Source organism: Gracilinanus agilis, chromosome 4 (assembly GCF_016433145.1).
Source record: "Gracilinanus agilis isolate LMUSP501 chromosome 4, AgileGrace, whole genome shotgun sequence".
In the NCBI taxonomy this organism is placed as follows: Eukaryota; Metazoa; Chordata; class Mammalia; order Didelphimorphia; family Didelphidae; genus Gracilinanus; species Gracilinanus agilis.
This window is the reverse complement of record NC_058133.1, coordinates 108,017,142-108,036,374: the sequence shown is the minus strand read 5'-3', so window position 1 is coordinate 108,036,374 and position 19,233 is coordinate 108,017,142. Positions and strand designations below refer to the sequence as shown.

At 34.2% G+C, this 19,233-nt stretch overlaps 1 protein-coding gene across 3 annotated transcripts in view; it reads right to left on the bottom strand.

Annotated features, from left to right (window-relative positions):
- MDM4 (MDM4 regulator of p53) overlaps nucleotides 1-17,377 on the bottom strand; it is a 30,440-nt gene extending 13,063 nt beyond the window's left edge. For 2 of the 3 annotated variants that reach the window (XM_044672120.1, XM_044672121.1), the window contains exons 1-6: nucleotides 17,300-17,377; nucleotides 14,548-14,622; nucleotides 7,032-7,165; nucleotides 6,294-6,343; nucleotides 2,929-2,996; nucleotides 2,100-2,199 (exon numbers count right to left, since the gene is read on the bottom strand). In XM_044672120.1, coding sequence (XP_044528055.1) covers nucleotides 2,100-2,199; nucleotides 2,929-2,996; nucleotides 6,294-6,343; nucleotides 7,032-7,165; nucleotides 14,548-14,622; nucleotides 17,300-17,377 — 505 coding nt within the window. The remainder of the gene's footprint in view (nucleotides 1-2,099; nucleotides 2,200-2,928; nucleotides 2,997-6,293; nucleotides 6,344-7,031; nucleotides 7,166-14,547; nucleotides 14,623-17,299) is intronic. The other variant, XM_044672122.1, reaches the window with a different exon arrangement.
- Nucleotides 17,378-19,233: the final 1,856 nt, after the last annotated feature.

The following is a 19,233-nucleotide window of genomic DNA, read 5'->3' as shown; positions in this document are numbered from 1 at the left end:
ATATATATACATGTATATGTACATATATATATAATATCATATATTATATTATAAGGCCTAAAAATGCCTCTTTGAGTCTGATTGCTCCTTAAGAGATTTCTAATAACAAAGATAAGTATGAAGTCAAAGGCAGCCACCAGGACTACACTGTATTAGCCATCTTCCTAATATACTCAAATTTCACAAAAACTTCTTTTCTCTTGAGCTTTGAACTTGTCTCAATTACCAGGCCATTTGTCTCTACAATTTAAAAAGAATATAAGTTGATGACAAATTAAGTTTCTGTATAGCTTAAGCAGTTCAAGGTTTTTTTGCATCATAAAAGGACCTACATAAAAAATAAAACTGTTTTAAGACCATTCATTTAAAACTCAACTCCAAAAACTCTTGATAGGGCTTAAAGATTTTAAGGATCACAAACAATTCTCTATTTATATGTAATCAGTACAAAGGAAAAAAAATTTTCTGAGCCTGATGAACATTGAAAAAATCCTTCAAAAAGGTCTTTAATATTTTGGTGACATTAATGACAGGTGTACTATTTGGATTTATATTGTCATTTCCTCCAAGAGTATATTTATGAGATGAAGTACCTGGATTAGGAACCATGTATGCTATAAAATATGTTCCATGTATATTTATGATTCTGTAAATCTTTGTACATAAAATCATGACTGAAATATTTTTTAACATCACAGAGATTCTATTTGGTTTCCTACATACATCCTGGTTTATTCAATCTGGGTTTTTCTAACCATATACACAATTTTATGGTAAGGAAATAGATTATAACCAAAGATCAGAGAAATGGAAATCTTGGTCTCTATAAACCAGTGATTCCCAAAGTGGGCACCACCGCCCCCTGGTGGGTGCTGCAGCAATCCAAGGGGAGTGGTGATGGCCACAGGTGCATTTGGGGGTGGTGAATAACTGTAAGGGGGCGTTGATAGTATGTGACAGGGGACACTAAGTAATATTTTTTCCGGAAAGGGGGCGGTAGGCCAAAAAAGTTTGGGAACCACTGCTATAAACTTTAATTTCCCTGAAAAATAATTTTCCCCTCCATCAGGCAAGTCAAACCCAAAATTCTGGCTTGCTTAAGTGTTCAAGTATAAGGAAAGAGTGCAAAGAGAAGATGATTCTGAAAAGAACTGAAATGACTGCAGTGTCTTGGGCCACATGGAGAGGGAAAATTCACTTAGTGACTCATGGATAAGTAAGTGGAAGACTTTCTTCTGTCATCCCACAGTCTTAACAAAAATCAATGTAAAAACATAGCCTATTAAGGAACACTTTTAACCTCTTGAAAAAAGCAACTCGATCTAGACTTTAAAAGAAAGTTGTTTCAAAGAATAACAAGGAGACAATATGGCATATCCTTTCTTCTCAAGTATGCTAGGAAAACTAAATTAATAAAGCCCTTAGAAATTTAGAGATGAGATCTTTTAAAATACTGTTAACTGGGGGCAGCTGGGTAGCTCAGTGGATTGAGTCAGGCCTAGAGATGGGAGGTCCTAAGTTCAAATCTGGCCTCAGCCACTTCCTAGCTGTGTGACCCTGGGCAAGTCACTTGACCCCCATTGCCTACCCTTACCACTCTTCTGCCTTGGAGCCAATACACAGTATTGACTCCAAGACGGAAGGTTAAGGGTTTAAAAAAATAAATAAATAAAATAAAATAAAATACTGTTAACTCATTACCGTAAATATCTATAATATAATTACTTTGGTACTTCTACTTGAATGATGCAAGGATTCAATATGTCACCAACACAGGTAAATCCTTCAATGAAGGAAGCAAATTACAACCATTGCTTAGAAGATGGTCTTTAAGAATTGTTATGGTTGAAAAATTCCACCAAACTGGTAGTAAGTTCTTCAAGACGTATCTATTTCAGCCTCCGTACCAGAGAGACACAGTCTGTCAAGTCACATGTTCCAAGTGTTCTCAGCTTGGCAGTACCTGCCAGAACTGATGTTCTGCTAACACAGCCTTCCAAAGTCTAGAGTCAGACCAGAAGTAACAGAAGAGGTTTTTATGGGAGGGTCATTTTTATAGCCTAAAACAAGAATAGCCATTGTTTTAGTTCAATACTTACCTTCTCTTGGATTTCTGCATTTGCGCTGTGAGGTAGACAAAGCAGGATCATCACCTTCTTCAGTTCCATTCCTGGTGCTAAAACTTCCCTCTGCACCTTGCTAAATGGAAAAAGAAAACCACCCCATGAGTACGGTAGACTAGATCAGGCCAAGGGGATGTAGCAGTTCCATTCTGAGTCACCAGTAAAAGTGCAACACAATGGGTTATGCACAAGAAAGTGAACACTGGAGTAAACAACACTCATTAAATGCAGAAAGTCAGTTTATCTTCCCTAACCCTACCATGAGCAGAGCTGGGAAGTCCCAAACCTGAAGAAAATCTCAGCTGAACAAGGGGCCAAGAAATGTCATTTTGAACAACCAGTCAGCATCTGGCCTCCTTCTGGCCTACTACTAAGATAAAGGAAGCATCTTCTAGGAGACTGGTTCACTGAACATAAAATCAAGATTATGGTAACAGTTCCTGTAGGTTTGGGGAAGCTACAAGGAACTTTCTGATTGGTACTTACTTGCATATAAACTTTCCATTCTAGTAAAGCAGTTTGCTCAAAACACATGCGCGTACACACACACACACAAACTCAAAAGAAAGTGTAAACTGGAAAGAGTGAAGATAAGAAGTGCTACATCCCAAGAAAGGCTCAGAGACTGGAACTCTGTTATGGGCAGAACAGAGAAGGTTCACTCTGTCCTTGGTCTATAGACTCCCAAGAACTTTTCGTGTCAAGTTTGACTACAAGGTAGAAAGGTTTTGGGAGTCCAAGATCCAGAGGTACAGAGAAGGGGCCACTCTGTACAACAAAAGAATTCACCAGTTGGTGAGTTTACCTTCAGTTGATCTTGGCTTGGAATATCCATACTCTGATCCTGTGCGAGAGCGAGAGTCTGTGCAGCATCTAGACGGTGAGTAAAACAAAAGGAAAAAACCTTCCCTGGTAATAACCATTCTTTCCACACAAAAAGGACCTCAGCAAGCAAACTAGGAGCCAGACTTGGCCCCTACAAGTGTAGATCTCCATGATTGGATAGTGCTCTCCTTAGCAGAGAGAGAAGAATCAAAGACAAAGAAGCTATATCAAAAAAGGCCTGGTTAAAAATAAAGTAACAAGGTGTCATTTGGGGAAAGGGAGAGAAGGGAAAGAAGAGGAGATGAAAAAAGTTCCTTTACTTAAGATGGCTACAAGTTTTCTTCCACAATAAGTTTCCAAATTTCTCCAAGAAATTTTTAAATTTTGTTATAATCAGAAATAGAACTCTTTAAATAAGATGTGATAGAAAACTCGTTAGAGCTTCTTCACACATAGTTTCACCTTTTTTTTTCCCCAACTGCCAAAATTGTTAAGTCTACAAGAATTTTGAAAACAGAAATCTCTCTACTTCATTAAAAATAAGTGTATGCTTATTGGATAAGCATACTTATCCAATCCAGAATCCATACTAATCCAATCCAGAATCAATGACACTAAGTGTTAGGGCCTCTGAACTTGATATTAAGATTATAGGTGTCTAAAACAAGTATTAATTTTCCTGGTCACTACATACGTTCAAGAAAAAATGAAGTAAGCAGATGAAAAAACTTATCAAGAAATAAATGATGATAACTTTAGTGAGACTACTGTTTGGGGACTAAATCATTCCAAAGGAGAAATGCATTTAAAAGACTCCAGTCCTAAGAAATTTTGTAATCCAAAAAGGAAAAGGAAATAAAGCTTGTGCAAAATAAGCAGCAAGGTAAGCAACAATGGTTCTGAAGTCAAAGGCCCTAGGATGAGATTTCATCTTGAATGATTAGTACTTTTTTTTACTATAGGCAAGTCATCTCACTTTCCCAGGTCCTCAGTTTCTTCATCTATAAAATGAGGGGCTGAACTAAATGGTCTCTGTGACCACTCCCAGCTCTACTTATGATTCTAAGCAGATACCACCCAGGACTACTTATTATGTATATATGTGTATGTGTCTGTGTCTGTTGTACACACACACACACACACACACACACACACACACACACACACACATTTATGTGGACCTGAGTTACAATGAGAATGGTTCTTGGCTTGCTTGGTCAAATACATCCTCCCACTCATGAACAATCATTGACAAACTTATTTGTTTAAGGTTTGCCAAAGAAAAACTAAAGATCCTTCCACCTTAACTCAATTGACAGAACAACTATTGGTATAAAGCAGAACTCTCCAAAGCTGCCATAATTCTAATTTTTTGAAAGTAAGGAGACATGTTTTATAGGTTCTTAAAAAACATATATTTAAAGACAGAAGATGAAGGAGTCAAAATACATGACTATTTCTTTTGAAAAAAAGCTTTGTTAATTATGCTGTCCTTTAACAAAAAATTCAATTTAGGATATCATGCAGATGTAGAACCAGTTAATGGTTATATAATTACTATAATGTGTAGCTCCAGAATATTTCTTTCTTTCCTCTGAGACCCTTACCTTCTGACATAGTATCAGTTCTAAGAAATGTAGCGGCAAAGGGCTAGGTAATTAGGGTTAAGTGACTTGCCCAGGGTATAGTATTAGGAAGTATCTGAGGCCAGACTTTGAATTCAGGTTCTCCCAAATCCAGGCCTAGAGCTCTTATCCACTGTGCTACCTAGATGCCTCTCAAAATATTTCTTTCTGTGGAAGCAACTGACAGAACAAAACAAAGTAGAAATCACCTCTAAGAAAACTAATTTGCAAAAAGTAGAGGCATAAAATAAATGCCAAAATCTACCATACCTGTTTCCTTTTATTATTCTACTCAAACACAAAAGATATTTTATGGAACAAACTTCTTTAAATAATAACATTCCCTTCAATAAAACAAAAGGTAAATCCCAGGAGATAAAATTTGTTCCATAAGAGCTGTAAAGGTAAAGGAAGGAAGAGAGAAATTTCCTTTCATTTTCTTTACTAATAGGAAATGTAATATTCACTCCATCTAAGTCAACAGAAATAGTCAAAAAAATGTTCATTCACAAAAAGGGCAACTGCAATTAGAGGAGCAATCACAAAAACATTTGGAGACAAATCCTACCACTGGAAGAAAAGATTATAAAATGTATTGATAGCATTTGCTTCAGACTAACTACTGCAAAATTAGTATGAAATAACAAATGAAGTAAAAAAATAAAGAGACTTTAAACACAGATAGGTATATTATATATAAAGATATGTGATATAGGAATAAATCATGAATAAATGGCATATATATCCAGATATATGGTATATATTCCACATATATCATATATGTGTAAATAAAATATACATACATCAGTGTCTAAATAGAGAGATGGAAAAATATATTGAAATAGATACAGGAATCCTATGTTGTTATAATTCAATTATTAGACAAAAACTATTGATTTCCAGAATTTCTGCTGAAAAATCCGTAATTTATTGCTGTTTCCCTCTTGATGTATTTCATTCCTTTAGTGCTCAAAGAAATTTAGATTCTGCAGCTAGAGAAGTAATTAAATTTCAGTAAAGATGTCATTTCATTTACAAGGCCTTCTTGAACTTTGAGAAATGTCCCAGTGAGATTAAGAGGACTCCAAAGTTTATCTGGAGAATATCGAAATTAAAATTCACACATTTTTGATTTGAAAGAGTTCGATGTGTATTCCCTTATTCCTAAGAAAGCACAATTATTGGGAATGGATGACCACTAATTTGCTTATTTCTATAAGCTATCAAAATAAGGCAAATTTTCAGGGATTAACACAACTGGACTAATTTCTTAAAAGGACAAAGTTTCAAAAATCTTCAGACTTTCCTGATGGGGGACAGACTGGGTGCACAAAATGTTTTATAAATATGACATTCCTAGAAAAGACAACACACATGGACTCAATTCTTAGTTACATCTTACTCACTCACTCAACCCTAAGACCTTACCATATTCTTAACAAATATAGTCAAGACACACACACATATTCACACAAAAGCAATTTCCTGTAAAGTACTTTTACCAACTACATTGCAGGAGTAAATACAGCATAATCAAGAAAAAGGTTAAACAAACTGGCGCTTGAATACATGGCAATAACATTTTCCCAAGTAATATGTCCCTTCCAATCATTCCCAAAGACAGAATTTTATTTCATCCATAATCCTCCTTTTCTATTACTTGCCCTAATCAAATCAGTGCTGTACTATATATTTTTTTGACAAAAGAGCATGGACATACCTGTAACAGTTGCAGTAACCAGGTTTTTTCTTAGCATGTCATAAAGGGGGCTGTTAAGAGAGAAAGGAAAAAATTAAAAACAGAAAAAAATCCTATTACTCAGATTTCTAGAGTTCTTCTAAGAACTCTTAAAGTTTTGGGTTGTTGTTTTTATTAATTTTAAAATATTATTGTTTCCCTCCCTATAAAGAAGGGAAAAGCTGCCTCATTATTCCTATTTAAGTGATGGGGAAACTTCCCAATAATTGTGCTTTCTTAGGAATTAGGAAGACAGAAACTAATAGGTCCTATTCTTATAGCCTGCCAACCTAAAAAAAAGATAATTTCATGAAAGAATCAATCCTTGCCTTCTAGTTTTAAATTGTAATTAAGCAAGGGCAGATAAGTGACTCAGGGGATAGAGAGCCAGGCCTGGAAACAGGAGGTCCTAGGTTCAAATCTGTCCTGACACTTCCAGGTTGTATGACCCTGGGCAAGTCGCTTCACCCTAATCACCTAGCCCTTATCGTTCCTCTTCCTTAGGACCAATACTTAGTAGTATTTAGTATTTTTAAAAATTTTTAATTAAGCAAATCCCCATTTTAGTTGTAAGATAAGATGGATTCAGAAGGGACAAATGTTACTACACAGTGAGAAGAAAAGAGTGTGGACTTCTCAACTACTTTTGCCTTGCGGACAAAGAACCATGTACTACATAAGGTTGTGGGCAAACCCCAAGTTGCAAATCTAAAATCTTACCTTGGATCTTTCACAGAAAAGCTCTGAAGACCTAGCAGCTCTCCTAGAAGATCTCCACCACAATATACCATGTGCTGTTCTTGCTGATCATAAAGCTGCTTCACCATTATATACTGACCTAGATAATGCATGACCTGCATGGGAACAAAACAGTAAAAACAACATCTGTTCAGCTACTACCTATAATGCAACATTTATTTATTTATGTATATATCTTTGAACATATATGTATTATATTAATTATATAGTTTTATCATATAGTATATTATAAATACATATAATATATTAAGGACATGGATGGTAAGGAGAACTCCATGAGGACAGGACCAGTTTCATTTTTGACTCTGTATCCCCAGTATGTAGTATAGAATTTTGCATTCAGTGGTGGCTTAACAGATATTTAAGTCCCTTCATATGCTGGCACCAGCCTCTCTTTCCAGCCCTATCATATCTAACTCCCCTCCATGTACTCTGCTGCTTCTTCCACAATGCTCTCTGCCTTCACAATGATGGTCTCTTGGCCTGTAAAGTTCTTCTTCCTCACCTCCATTTCTTGGAATCAAGCCTAAGCTCCTTTGGCATCTTCTACAGGGGGCCTTCCCTGTCCTGCCAGTGGCTGGTGCCTTCTCCCTCGAGGTCATCCGGCACCTGCTCTGTATAGCCTATTATGTGCCTCTTTCCTCCTCTATTACAACATAAGCTCCTTGGGGAGAGGGATTGTTTCGTGACCTGGCACAAAGTAGGTGCTAAACAAACATTTGCTTGTTGGTTTACTTGTTGAACAAAATTGAACTTAAGAATCATATCATTCTATACTATGAATAGTTATGCAAATCAAAAGCCAACTTATCACAACACATTGTAAACAAATCACTACCCTATGGATATCAGAGGACCAAGAGTGGAAACACACAAAGGTCCCTCCAAATACACCCTCCTTTAGAAAGATTAATAAAGTGCTCTTCTGGGCATCCTAACCTGAAGCCTATGAAACAAAGCCCTAACTAAACTAAAATCTTTTGATGTCTTTATCTTACAGAAGACCTAACTAGTTTCTAAGCCCCACTTCTTGAAATGATTTTAAAATAGCACTTCAATCAAGAGAAGTATCTCCTTCTGAACAGGTATAAATGAGAATCCTCCTCAGAGAAATTTCTTCACATTTTTTGCATTTCCTTTTAGCAGGCTAGTGAAACCAATGGCCCTCTTCTCAGAATAACATTCTTAAATGTATAAAATACATAGGGCTACAAAATAAACTAATTTTATTGAAATAAGGCTTTCAAAATATTTTAAGAAACAAGTCCTGGAAACTATCTAAGGAAAGAGTAGCCTAAGAGACTGAATAATTTTGGCAAAATAATTCACCATCATATTAAGTTACTATTTTTCTGGGACTTTGCCCAAATTTTCAACTTTTGTTTAACCTCCAAGTATGGCATTTTATTTATTTGAGATTTTAAATTATAACCCCAAAATGTCCAGTAGTAGAAATTTCCAAATTTCTAACATAGGCATAGGGAACTTTGCCCATCTTTGACCTTCTCTGTCTTCTATATTTAGAATTTTTTTAGTCTAAATGATAAAAATTGTTTCTAGTGGTCTTATGCCTAAAATGCCTAAGCATGGAATTTTTTCTACAGAGAAGTCAACTTATTTTAATATACTAGAATCACAGAACCTTAGACCTTGGATGGAACATGAGGGATCATCCAGCACTCTCACTGTACAACAGCTGCAATAAAATTTTAAAAGAAGAAACATTCTAGTCTTTAATAAGTTTGAGTGTTAGAATCTTATACATCTTTTTTTTCCTGGAACTCATAAGACTATAATTTACCTCAGTCAAACCAAAATATATAGATAATACAAGGAAATTCTGTATATAAATTCCAAACAAAATATACAAGGAAACCTTACTCAGAAGGTTTTCTCAACTTCACTCCAAAATGTATCTCAAAACACATGGAGATTATAATGGAACCACCTTCCTTTAAAAAAACAGCACTCCTTTCAATAAAAAAAAGTTAGCAAATGAATATACTTGAGTTCAGCATCCAATTACTTGAAAATTCTGTCTATTTTGCAGCATTCTACCTAGTAAAAAAAAAAAAAAAAGGAAGGAAAATACACAGATACATCAAAAAGTTGTCACAGGGGCAGCTAAATGACTCAATGAATAGAGCACCAGACCTAGAAACAGGAGGTCTTAGGTTCAAATGTGGCCTCAGATGCTTCCTAGCTTTGTGACCCTGGGCAAGTCATTTAACCCCAATTGCCTAGTCCTTATTGCTCTTCTGCCTGGAAACTAATATACACACATACACACACACACACACACACACACACACACACAGAATACTGTGTGTTGATTCTGAGATGGAAGGTAAAGACTTAAAAAAACAGGATGTTTGCACTTTTAAGCTATCCCCTTGCTTCTAACTAGACAGAATAACCTAAACAAATTCTTATCCTAACAGGGGATAAATGGAGTTGTAATATTAGTAGAGGAGAAAAAGAGATCAATAATCAACACAATATAAAGACCATCATCGAAGAAAGGTTAAGTGTTAATTTCAAGGGCAAAAAGAAGAAATTCCAAGTGATATAAAAAAGACCTCTACATATATCCAGGAACTCTGGTCAAAATACATGAAACTACCTATTAGCAACAAGAAAGGAAAAATGGAAATGAAAGGGGGAAATGCCTTGTACACAGAAAACTTATATTGAAATGTTGAATTAAGTCTGGAGGTGGAAGTAAGAGAGAGATTATCACAGAAATGATTCCCAAGTATTTCATTTTAAAAACCCAGAACTGAGCAAAATCTTTGAAATGCAAACACATTAGACATGCTGACAAAGTAAAAATCACCTTACCCAAATCACTCTATAGATTTAGTGCTAATGAAATTACCAAAGGAATTAAGACAAAAAAAATTTTTTTTTAATTATTTGGAAGAACAAAAAAATAAGAATATCCATAGATATAATGAAAAAAGTAGGAAGGAGAAAGAGGTCTGAAACTACCAGATTTCATCTTACATTACAAAGTATCAATGAACAAAATTATCTACCATTAGACAAAAAAATTGAAAAGTAGATTAATGGATCAGGCTAAATAAATAAGACCTACTAACAAATGCACTTAGCTTTTGATGAATTCAAGAATAGAAACTACTTGAGAAGATGCTTTTTATTCAGGAAGATTAATAACAATAGCAGCTGGCACACATAAACGTATTTTAAGGTTTGTAAAAGTACTTTACATATGTAAACTCATTTGATCCTCACAATAACCCTGGGAAGCAAGTGACTATTATCTCCATTGTACAGATGAGGAAACTGAGGCACAGAGAGATAAAGTTATTTGCCAAGGGTGATAGAGCTATTTGAGACAGAATTTAAACTCACGTTTTCACCTCTATTACACCACTTACATGCCTATATAATAACTACTGGGAAAATTATAAAGAAGCCAAACACATAGTACATGAATGTACTCTTAAAACTGGGAAATGGTTCAGCCATTTTGGAAAGCAACTTGGAACTATGCCCCAAAAGCCATTAAAACTGGGCATATGTATTCTTGGATCTAGCAACAGCACTATGAGGCCTTAACCCCAAATATATCAAAGAAAGAAAAGGTTCTATATGCATAAAATATTTATAGCAGCTTTTTTTTTTGGTCATAGAAATAAACTAGGAACTTGGGGAATGGCTATATAAACTATGGCACATGAATGGAATGGAATACCATTGTGTCTTAAGAAATTATAAAGGTGGGGGAGGGGGGGCAGCTGGGTAGCTCAGTGGATTGAGAGCCAGGCCTAGAGATGGGAGGTCCTAGGTTCAAATCTGACCTCAGACATTTTCCAGCTGTGTGACCCTGGGCAAGTCACTTGACCCCCATTGCCTAGCCCTTACCACTCTTCTGCCTTGGAACCAATATACAATATTGACTCCAAGACAGAAAATAAGGGTCTAAAAAAAAAAATTATAAAGGAATATTTCAATGAAACTTTGGAAGACAGAATGAAGTGAACAGATCAAGGAGAATAATACTATTGCAAAAAAGTACTCTGAAGGCCAAGAAAATTACCAACTATTATTTCAAAGGACCTATGATGAAGGTACTCATCTCCTGACAAAAGGTGATTGATTCAAGGTGTAGAATGAGGCATCTATTTTTTAAGACATGGCCAATGCAAAAATGTGCTTTATCTAGCTATATGTATTACAAATTATAATAAATATAATTATATGTTTTATTTTTCTTTTTTTTCAGTGGTGTGGAGGTGATTTGGAAGGTGGGGAGTGGGAGAGAAAATAAACTCTTCATTCATTCATTCATTCATTCATTCATTCATTCATTGGAAAAAATTTTTTTAATGTATAAAAGTAGCCTGACCAATTTGGAACCACGCCCAAAGGGCTTTAAAAGACTGCCTGCCCTTTGATGCAGCCATATCACTGCTGGGTTTGTACCTCAAAGAGATAATAAGGAAAAAAACTTGTACTTTATAGCCACGCTCTTTGTGGTGGCAAAAAATTGGAAAATGAGGGGATGCCTTTCCATTGAGGAATGGCTGAACAAATTGTGGTATATGCGGGTGATGGAATACTATTATGCTAACAGAAATAATGAACTTGAGGAATTCCATGTGAACTGGAACGACCTCCAGAAACTGATGCAAGAGTGAAAGGAGTAGAACCAGGAGAACCTTATATGCAGAGATAGATACATTGTGGTACAACTGAATGTAATAGAATTCTCTACCAGCAGCAATGCAATGATCCAAGGCAATTCTGAGGGACAAAGAACGCTATCCACAATCAGAGAAAGAATTGTGGGAGTAGAAACATGGAAGAAAAACAATGCTTGATCACATGGGTCTGTGGGGATATGATTAGGGATATAGACTCTAAATGATCACCTTAATGCAAATATATATTAGTAATATTGAAATAGGTCTTGATCAATGATACATGTAAAACCCAGTGGAACTGCTCATTGGCTACAGGAGGGGGGTGGGAGGAGGGGAGGAAAAGAACATGAATCATGGAAACATGGAAAAAATTCTAAATTAATTAAATAAATAAACTTAAAAAAATAAAGTAGCCTAACCAAAAAAATTTTAGTTCAGTATTTTATAACTGCTATCATGACAAATTCCAAATGGATAAATAGCATAAAACCTATGGAGAATAGAAAGCTCTTTCTCTACTAATTTTTATTCTCTTCTAAGAATGGAGATTCTCCATTATTTCTATTCTTCCAGTAGGGAAAAAATTAAACAAATTTATCACAAAAAAAAAAAAACAAGTTAGAATATATCACAAAACAAAAAACTGTTGATGAAATTTTAAAGATTCTGTAAAAATAAAAGCCAATCCAATTAGTATAGGAAAAAAGATACAAATGTAGAAAAAACTGCATTAAAAAATGATAAAAGTCTGATATCTAAAAACTATATGGAACAACACAAATGTATGACTAAGAGCCACTCCCCCTCATCCAAGGATAGGAACAATTTTTTACTTCATTTGAAAAATAATCACTCAAAAATAGTCAAAATCTCTACTAAAAGAAACTTATACAAAAACAGTATTATTCCCCATCCTACCCCACAACTATCAAGTTAGCAAAGACACTAAAAGATGAGAAAACTCATTGTTGAAAATCATGCTTGTTAATTCATTAGTCATAGAGCTATCTTTTAATGGTTTCAATCTTTCTTGAAAACAATGTGGAATTATGCAAGAAAAGTTACTATACTCTTCAAGAGATTTCTCCATGGAGACTATCATAAGGAAGTTAAGTTATAGGGGGGAAAAGACCCCAATATACAAATATGATCAAAATAGTAAATTATTTGTAATTGAGCAACAAAGTATATGCCCCAAAACTCAGAAATGCTTTACAAATTAAGGAACATGAACAAAATTGAGTATTATTGCATCGTAAGGAATAATGAAAAATTCAGAGGAACCTGGGAAGACCTACATAAAGTTGCCTTAAATTAATATAAAAGAACAAAAAGAACAGTATACACATTAAGTTACAAGAAGAAATAGACAACAAAACTCTATTACTAAGAACATCAACCTTCCCCCTCAGAATTATCTAAACATACCAAAAAAGAAAAAAGAAAATAATTAAGGAGGTGAATAGAAATTTAGATGAGTTAGATTTGACAGACCACTGGAGAAAACTTAATGGGAAAAGAAAAGAATAGAGCTTTTTCTCAACACTACATGGCACCTTCACAAAAATAGATCATATAACAGGATATAAAAACCTTACAACTAAATGTAGAAAATCAGAAATATTAACTGCATCCTTTTCAGACCATAATACTACAAAAAATTATACTCAACAAAGAGCTATAAAAAAAAAGCTAAAAATTCAATGGAAATAAATAACCTTATCTTAAAGGATGAATGGGTCAAAGAACAAATCATAGAAACGATCAACAATTTCATTAAAGAGAATGACAAGGAGACAACATACAAAAATTTTGAGGACACAGTCAAAGCAGTTACTTAAGGATAAATTGATATCTCTAAATGCTTATATCAATAAGATAAAGAGCAGATCAACGAACTGCATATACAACTAAAAAAAAACTAGAAAAGAATAGTGTACATAATGAGGACAATGAAGAAGCAACAAAACTTTGGGCAAACAGAAGTCAGTAATATTAAAGAGTATCCTGTCAAATGACACATGTCTCCTCTAGATTAACCCTAGGTAAATTAACTTTCTCTAAGAACGTACTCTGTATTTGTTTGGCACTATTTGCTGTGTCAAAACAAATGTTTCAGTAAATTAGACAGACACACATAATTCTTTCCCCATTCAATGGAAGATCTTTACTATGCTATTTGTGGGCTGCTAACACTGATTAACATTTTAACACTAAGCCCTCAACCACTTAAAAGTATTCAATTTATTTTTGCAAAAAAAAATTTAGAAGCTAAATAAGTTATTTAAATGCATAAGTGTTTAAAATAAGTCACAGGGTTCTGCAGGAATATCTGACACATTTATAATGAAAAACTACTGCATTTAATTCCTGGCTGGCAGGATACCCTGTAAATCAGTGACAGTGTCATTTTTTAATCTTGTACACACTTTGCATTTTAATCTTAAAATAAATGAATTCACACTGTATCTTACATTTAGCTGACAACACACTTCAAAAAGAACTCTAGAGAAAAAAATTTATAATCAAGTACAACTTGAACTTAAGTGTTTAAAAGACAGAAGTTGCTACTCCAATATCTCAAAAGTAGAATTCAATTTAAATCCTCCCCCTTTCCCATGATGTATCCTGAAAATCTTAGTTACACAGTAATCTAGATTGTTTAAAAGCACATACAGTGAACTAAGAGAATTTTACATTAATTTATTTCCTTGCTTCTACTGTTGAACTATTTTTGAAATGTGTTAAGCGAATAATCTGACTTCTATATTTCCATAAGTTATTATGTAAAAGGTCTAGCCGCTTACCTCTTTCATCGTGAACATTTCACCTTGTGCACCTGCAGCCTGCAAAATCTTCAGCAATGGCAGCTTTGGTCGTACCTAACATAGACACAAATATAATCTGCTATTTACATCTTAACTGGAATTTCATGTAGATCCTGAAAGACATACACAAATTTGAGTCTCTCTAAATGCTTACAAAACACTAGTGATATTTCTTACCAAAATGCTTTTGTTTTTTTCTCTCTTTTTAAAAATCCTTACCTTCTGTCCTAGTATCAATTCTAAGACAGAAGAGTAGCAAGGGTTAGGTATTTGGGGTTAAGTGATTTGCCCAGGGTCACACAGCTAAAAAGTGTCCAAGGCCAGATTAGAGAACCAGGTCCTTCTGACTCCAGGCCTGTTGCTACATATCTATACTGAGTCACCTGGTTGCCTTTTGATAGTTATTTCTTGCCCCTAGACTATTATGTTAGCAAGAAATAGTATTTATTCATTGCCCTGAGGAGCATAAAATACATTTGTAATAATAATAATTATTATTATTATTATTATTTGTCCCTTCGGAAATTTATATTTCTAAAATATATTGGTTCTAATATCCACCTATTAAAAATAACTTTCATCACTTAAACACATTTTATGCATTAATAATTCTAAGAAATTGGTCTCTTAAAGAACACTATCCACATCCAAAGAACTATGGGAGCAGAAACACAGAAGAAAAACATCTGCTTGATCACATGGTTCAATGGGGATGTGATTGGGGATGTAAACTCTAGACAATTACTTTGTTGCATAAATTAATAATATGGAAATAGGTCTTGATCAATGATACATGTAAAACCCAGTGGAACTGCTCAATGGCCACGGGAGGAGGGAGGAAGAAGGGGAGGGAAAGAACACAAATCATGGAACCATGGAAAACTATTCTAAATTAATTAATTTTTTTAATTGGTCTCTTAAATAATCTTCCCATTTAGAAAAGGACTGCCAGTTATAGACTTAAATGAAAGAACGAAAGAAGTATGTTACAAAAACCAATCTCAGACTTGGGAAATCAGAGGTTCAAGGCCTACCTCTGATATATACATACTAGCTAGGGAACCATGGGCAAGGTCTTAACTTCTCAGTGTCCCCAGACACATCTCTAAGATTTAATTGCAAAGAAGGTAAAATTGAAATTAGTTTAAAAAGTTTCCAATAACAAAGAAATCACAGATATGAAAAGTTAATCAATTTGCTAAATTAAGTCACAAAACATTTTCCAAACTGAGATGAATATTAAAAATACTGATACAGGCTATTTTAGTTGATCCACTGAATATAATTCTGGTTTAATAAGTTTGTTATTCAATATATCACATAGTGTAACTGTTCATTACATAGTATATATAGTTTGTATTTATATCCTTGATATCATTTAATCTTCTCAGTAAACCTTTGAAATTGATAGTATAAAACCTGACATTTACAAATAAAGTAAGGCTGAAGGGAAAAAAATGACTTCAATTGCAGTCATATTTTTTTAAGATTCTAAATCCAGCTTTCTTTCCACTACACCAAGTTGCCTACACTACCTTGTAGTGCTTAGAATAGGGCAATGAGTGCTCACAGTCCTCCCCAATCAAAACAGGGATTGATTTTCAGTGTTATCCTTCAGTATTTGCTGATCTAAAATGTCCAAATTTCCTAATTTCATTTGATCAGCAAAAGACATAGAATCAAAATACTTTTGAAATTTCTCTTTTTTTAAAAAAACTTTCACATCTGCACAATACAATCTGAGAGATCACTAATTTTCTAAATATGTCATGAACAGGCACTATAAAACTCCAGGATAGGAAGAAATAGAAATAGTACAGTTTATACCATTAGTTCCCAGCAGTGTTGATTAAGACAAGTTTTCCTAGAATTTCCAATTTGGTCTCTTTCCCCCAATTTGCTTCATGTTTTCTTTGCCTTATCATCTTCTTTTTTTTTTTAAATGAATGGACAAATATAGTTACTGGTAGCTGTAACAAAGTCATGTAGTACATCCCTTCTCTTCTTCCTATAGTCCTTTTTGCCACTGGGAAATGTACTTTTAGATGAAAAAGCAAAAGTAACTACATTTTAAAAAATACATAAATTTGATTACTACTATAATGTCCTTAAATGCCAGATTCAAATTGTGAAATAAAAACACCCATAAATTTTCAAGTGTTTAATTTGTCCAAGCTAGGTGGTAAACAATCTGAAGGAATGACTGATCAACATAACCCTACATGTACTTCTGTGCCTGTGAAGTTTAAATTTCTTAAAGCAGAATATGAAGTCACAGCCCTAAAAATGAATCTCATTAGTTTTCAAATAAATTTTACCAAATTAAAAAGAATGATTAAATGTCCCCCTAACACTTAAAATTTTAACTAAGATCTGACTACTGAATTTTAATGAACAAAAAAGGAGTTGAACCCTAAACTAAAGAAGGGATAAAAAAGGCTGGACAACCAATTTCTAAATAATCTGAAAAAGACTGTCTTATTATATTCACATAATCCTCAAACTCAGAAATGCATTAAATTTCAAATTATTTTCATTAGTATTTAAAATATTTTCATTGAATAGCCCATTTGAGATTATAAGAGCCTAAAAAAATTAGTCACAGCCTCCACAAGATGTGTTTACAAAACACATCTTTAGAAAATGCTATTGTCTAAAAATTAAATAAGCAGTTAGTTCAGTTCCTGCACTAGAGCTGGATGTTTTCTTTTAAAGAGAGAAACAAAAATACCTGATTGACTTGTCCTGATGAAATCTTGCACGCATTTTCAGATGCTGAACAATGTGCAGAAGTAGGAGACAATGACATTTTGGCAGTGAAGTTGCAATCTATAGGCTAAACTATGAAAAAAAAAAAAAGTTCTGTAAAGCACTTTAAACTTCCTAAATTCAAAAAGAGACTAATTACATCTGTTTTTCAAGATATAACAAAAGGCTAACACCCACCATCATTCTAAAATAAATTCAATTTCTTCGTAAGTACTTGGTATATTTTCTGCCATCTGAAAGACTTTCAGAAGCACATGTCTACAAGTGAATGCCTAGGAGCAATCACTGATAGCCCTCCCTTAGATGATTTTTGCCTGAAGCAAAAAACAAGCTCATATAGTCCAACCTCCGCAAAACATTTTAAAACAAAGTTATTTTACCTTCAAGTTCAAGTTACCAATCATTCATTCTTCCCTGAACTTCTCCCTTCTCCTTTTTGGGGACTCTTCCTCTCTAAAGTCCAGAGCCCTTTGGTGGAAGTTGCTTAGAGATGCTAGCTAGCTAAAGTATTTCAGTAGTACTTAAAAGAGAAACCTCCTGAGACAAGTTAGGACAAGTTCTTTAACCAGGTCATGGGAATGTGAGTCAATATAGTTAGTAACAGCTTAGTCAACCTTTAAGAACAATGTTAAATCAAGCCACAGCAAAGGTCACAACATAAATGAGTCAACCAAGACTAGAGTACTGTCAGTTCTTGGTTTTCCAAGAAGAAAAATAGCATGAACCAATCTAGAGATGTTTCATTTTTGCCTAATTTTCACTAGTCCCAATTTTTTATTTTTGTAGAAATAAAATGTGCTACCTTAGGAATATGAAGTTTACCTGACAAAGGTACCAATCCAAGGATATATTTTAAGTCAACAGAGAAAATATTTTAAAAGGCTGGAAAATCTATCACTGAAAAATCAAAAATTGTCTAGTGTTGACAACAGCTATTTATGAATTACACTTAATACCAACTATATGCAAAATATAATGATAACTAAAATTTTCTTCAAGAATACTGCATAAAATGGTGAAAACAAAGATTTTTTATAAAGAATGCACTTTTAACTTCTTCACATAAGAAACAAATTAAACACAAATTAATTGTCAAATATCAAAGCAGCCACAATAAGAAATAACAGCCACAAATAAGAAAATAAATATAAATTAAGTAGAGAACACTAATAAGTAGGAGAGATAGGGGAAAGCTTTGCAAAGGAGGTGGGACTTGAAGCAGAGGTGAGTAGGTATTGTATTGCACCAATTCAAAGGAATGCAAGACATAGAATATGAGTCTAAAGATCAATCTGGCTAGACCATGAAAGGTAAATTAATGTGAAATACTTCCACAAACTAGGAAGGGAGATTAATGTGAAATACAGTGCATCTATAATACCAGAGGCAAATCAGAACCACTGAAGACTCTTAGGCAATCAAGTAAGGCAGATGGAGAAAATGAGAAGGGAGATCAACAATTAGAAGGCAAGAAATGATATAGGTTTGAATTAGGGAGATAGCAGCATAAGTGAAGAAAATATGACCAGTCAAGAAAAGAATCTACAAAATCTGGCACCTGACTGGAGTGCAGAGTTCAGTGATGTGGTAAGAGTGAAGAGTCCAAGCCTAGTTGGAGAAAGCAACTTAATCACAAAAAGTGGGGTCAAATCTAGACCCCACAGGGTTTTGATTAAGACAAACTAACACAATGGAGCAAGGCAGTTTGTGCCGAAGATATTGAGGGATCTAGTCCAAAGACATCTGAAAGATAGTAGATATACCAAATGCTAGAAAAAAAGTGATAGACCATGTTACTACCAAAAAATATATATTGCTACTTTCTCTACAAAATCTTTAATTTTGTAAGAAATAATCTACATACATTATCATCCCTACTCTCACTTATCTTCACTC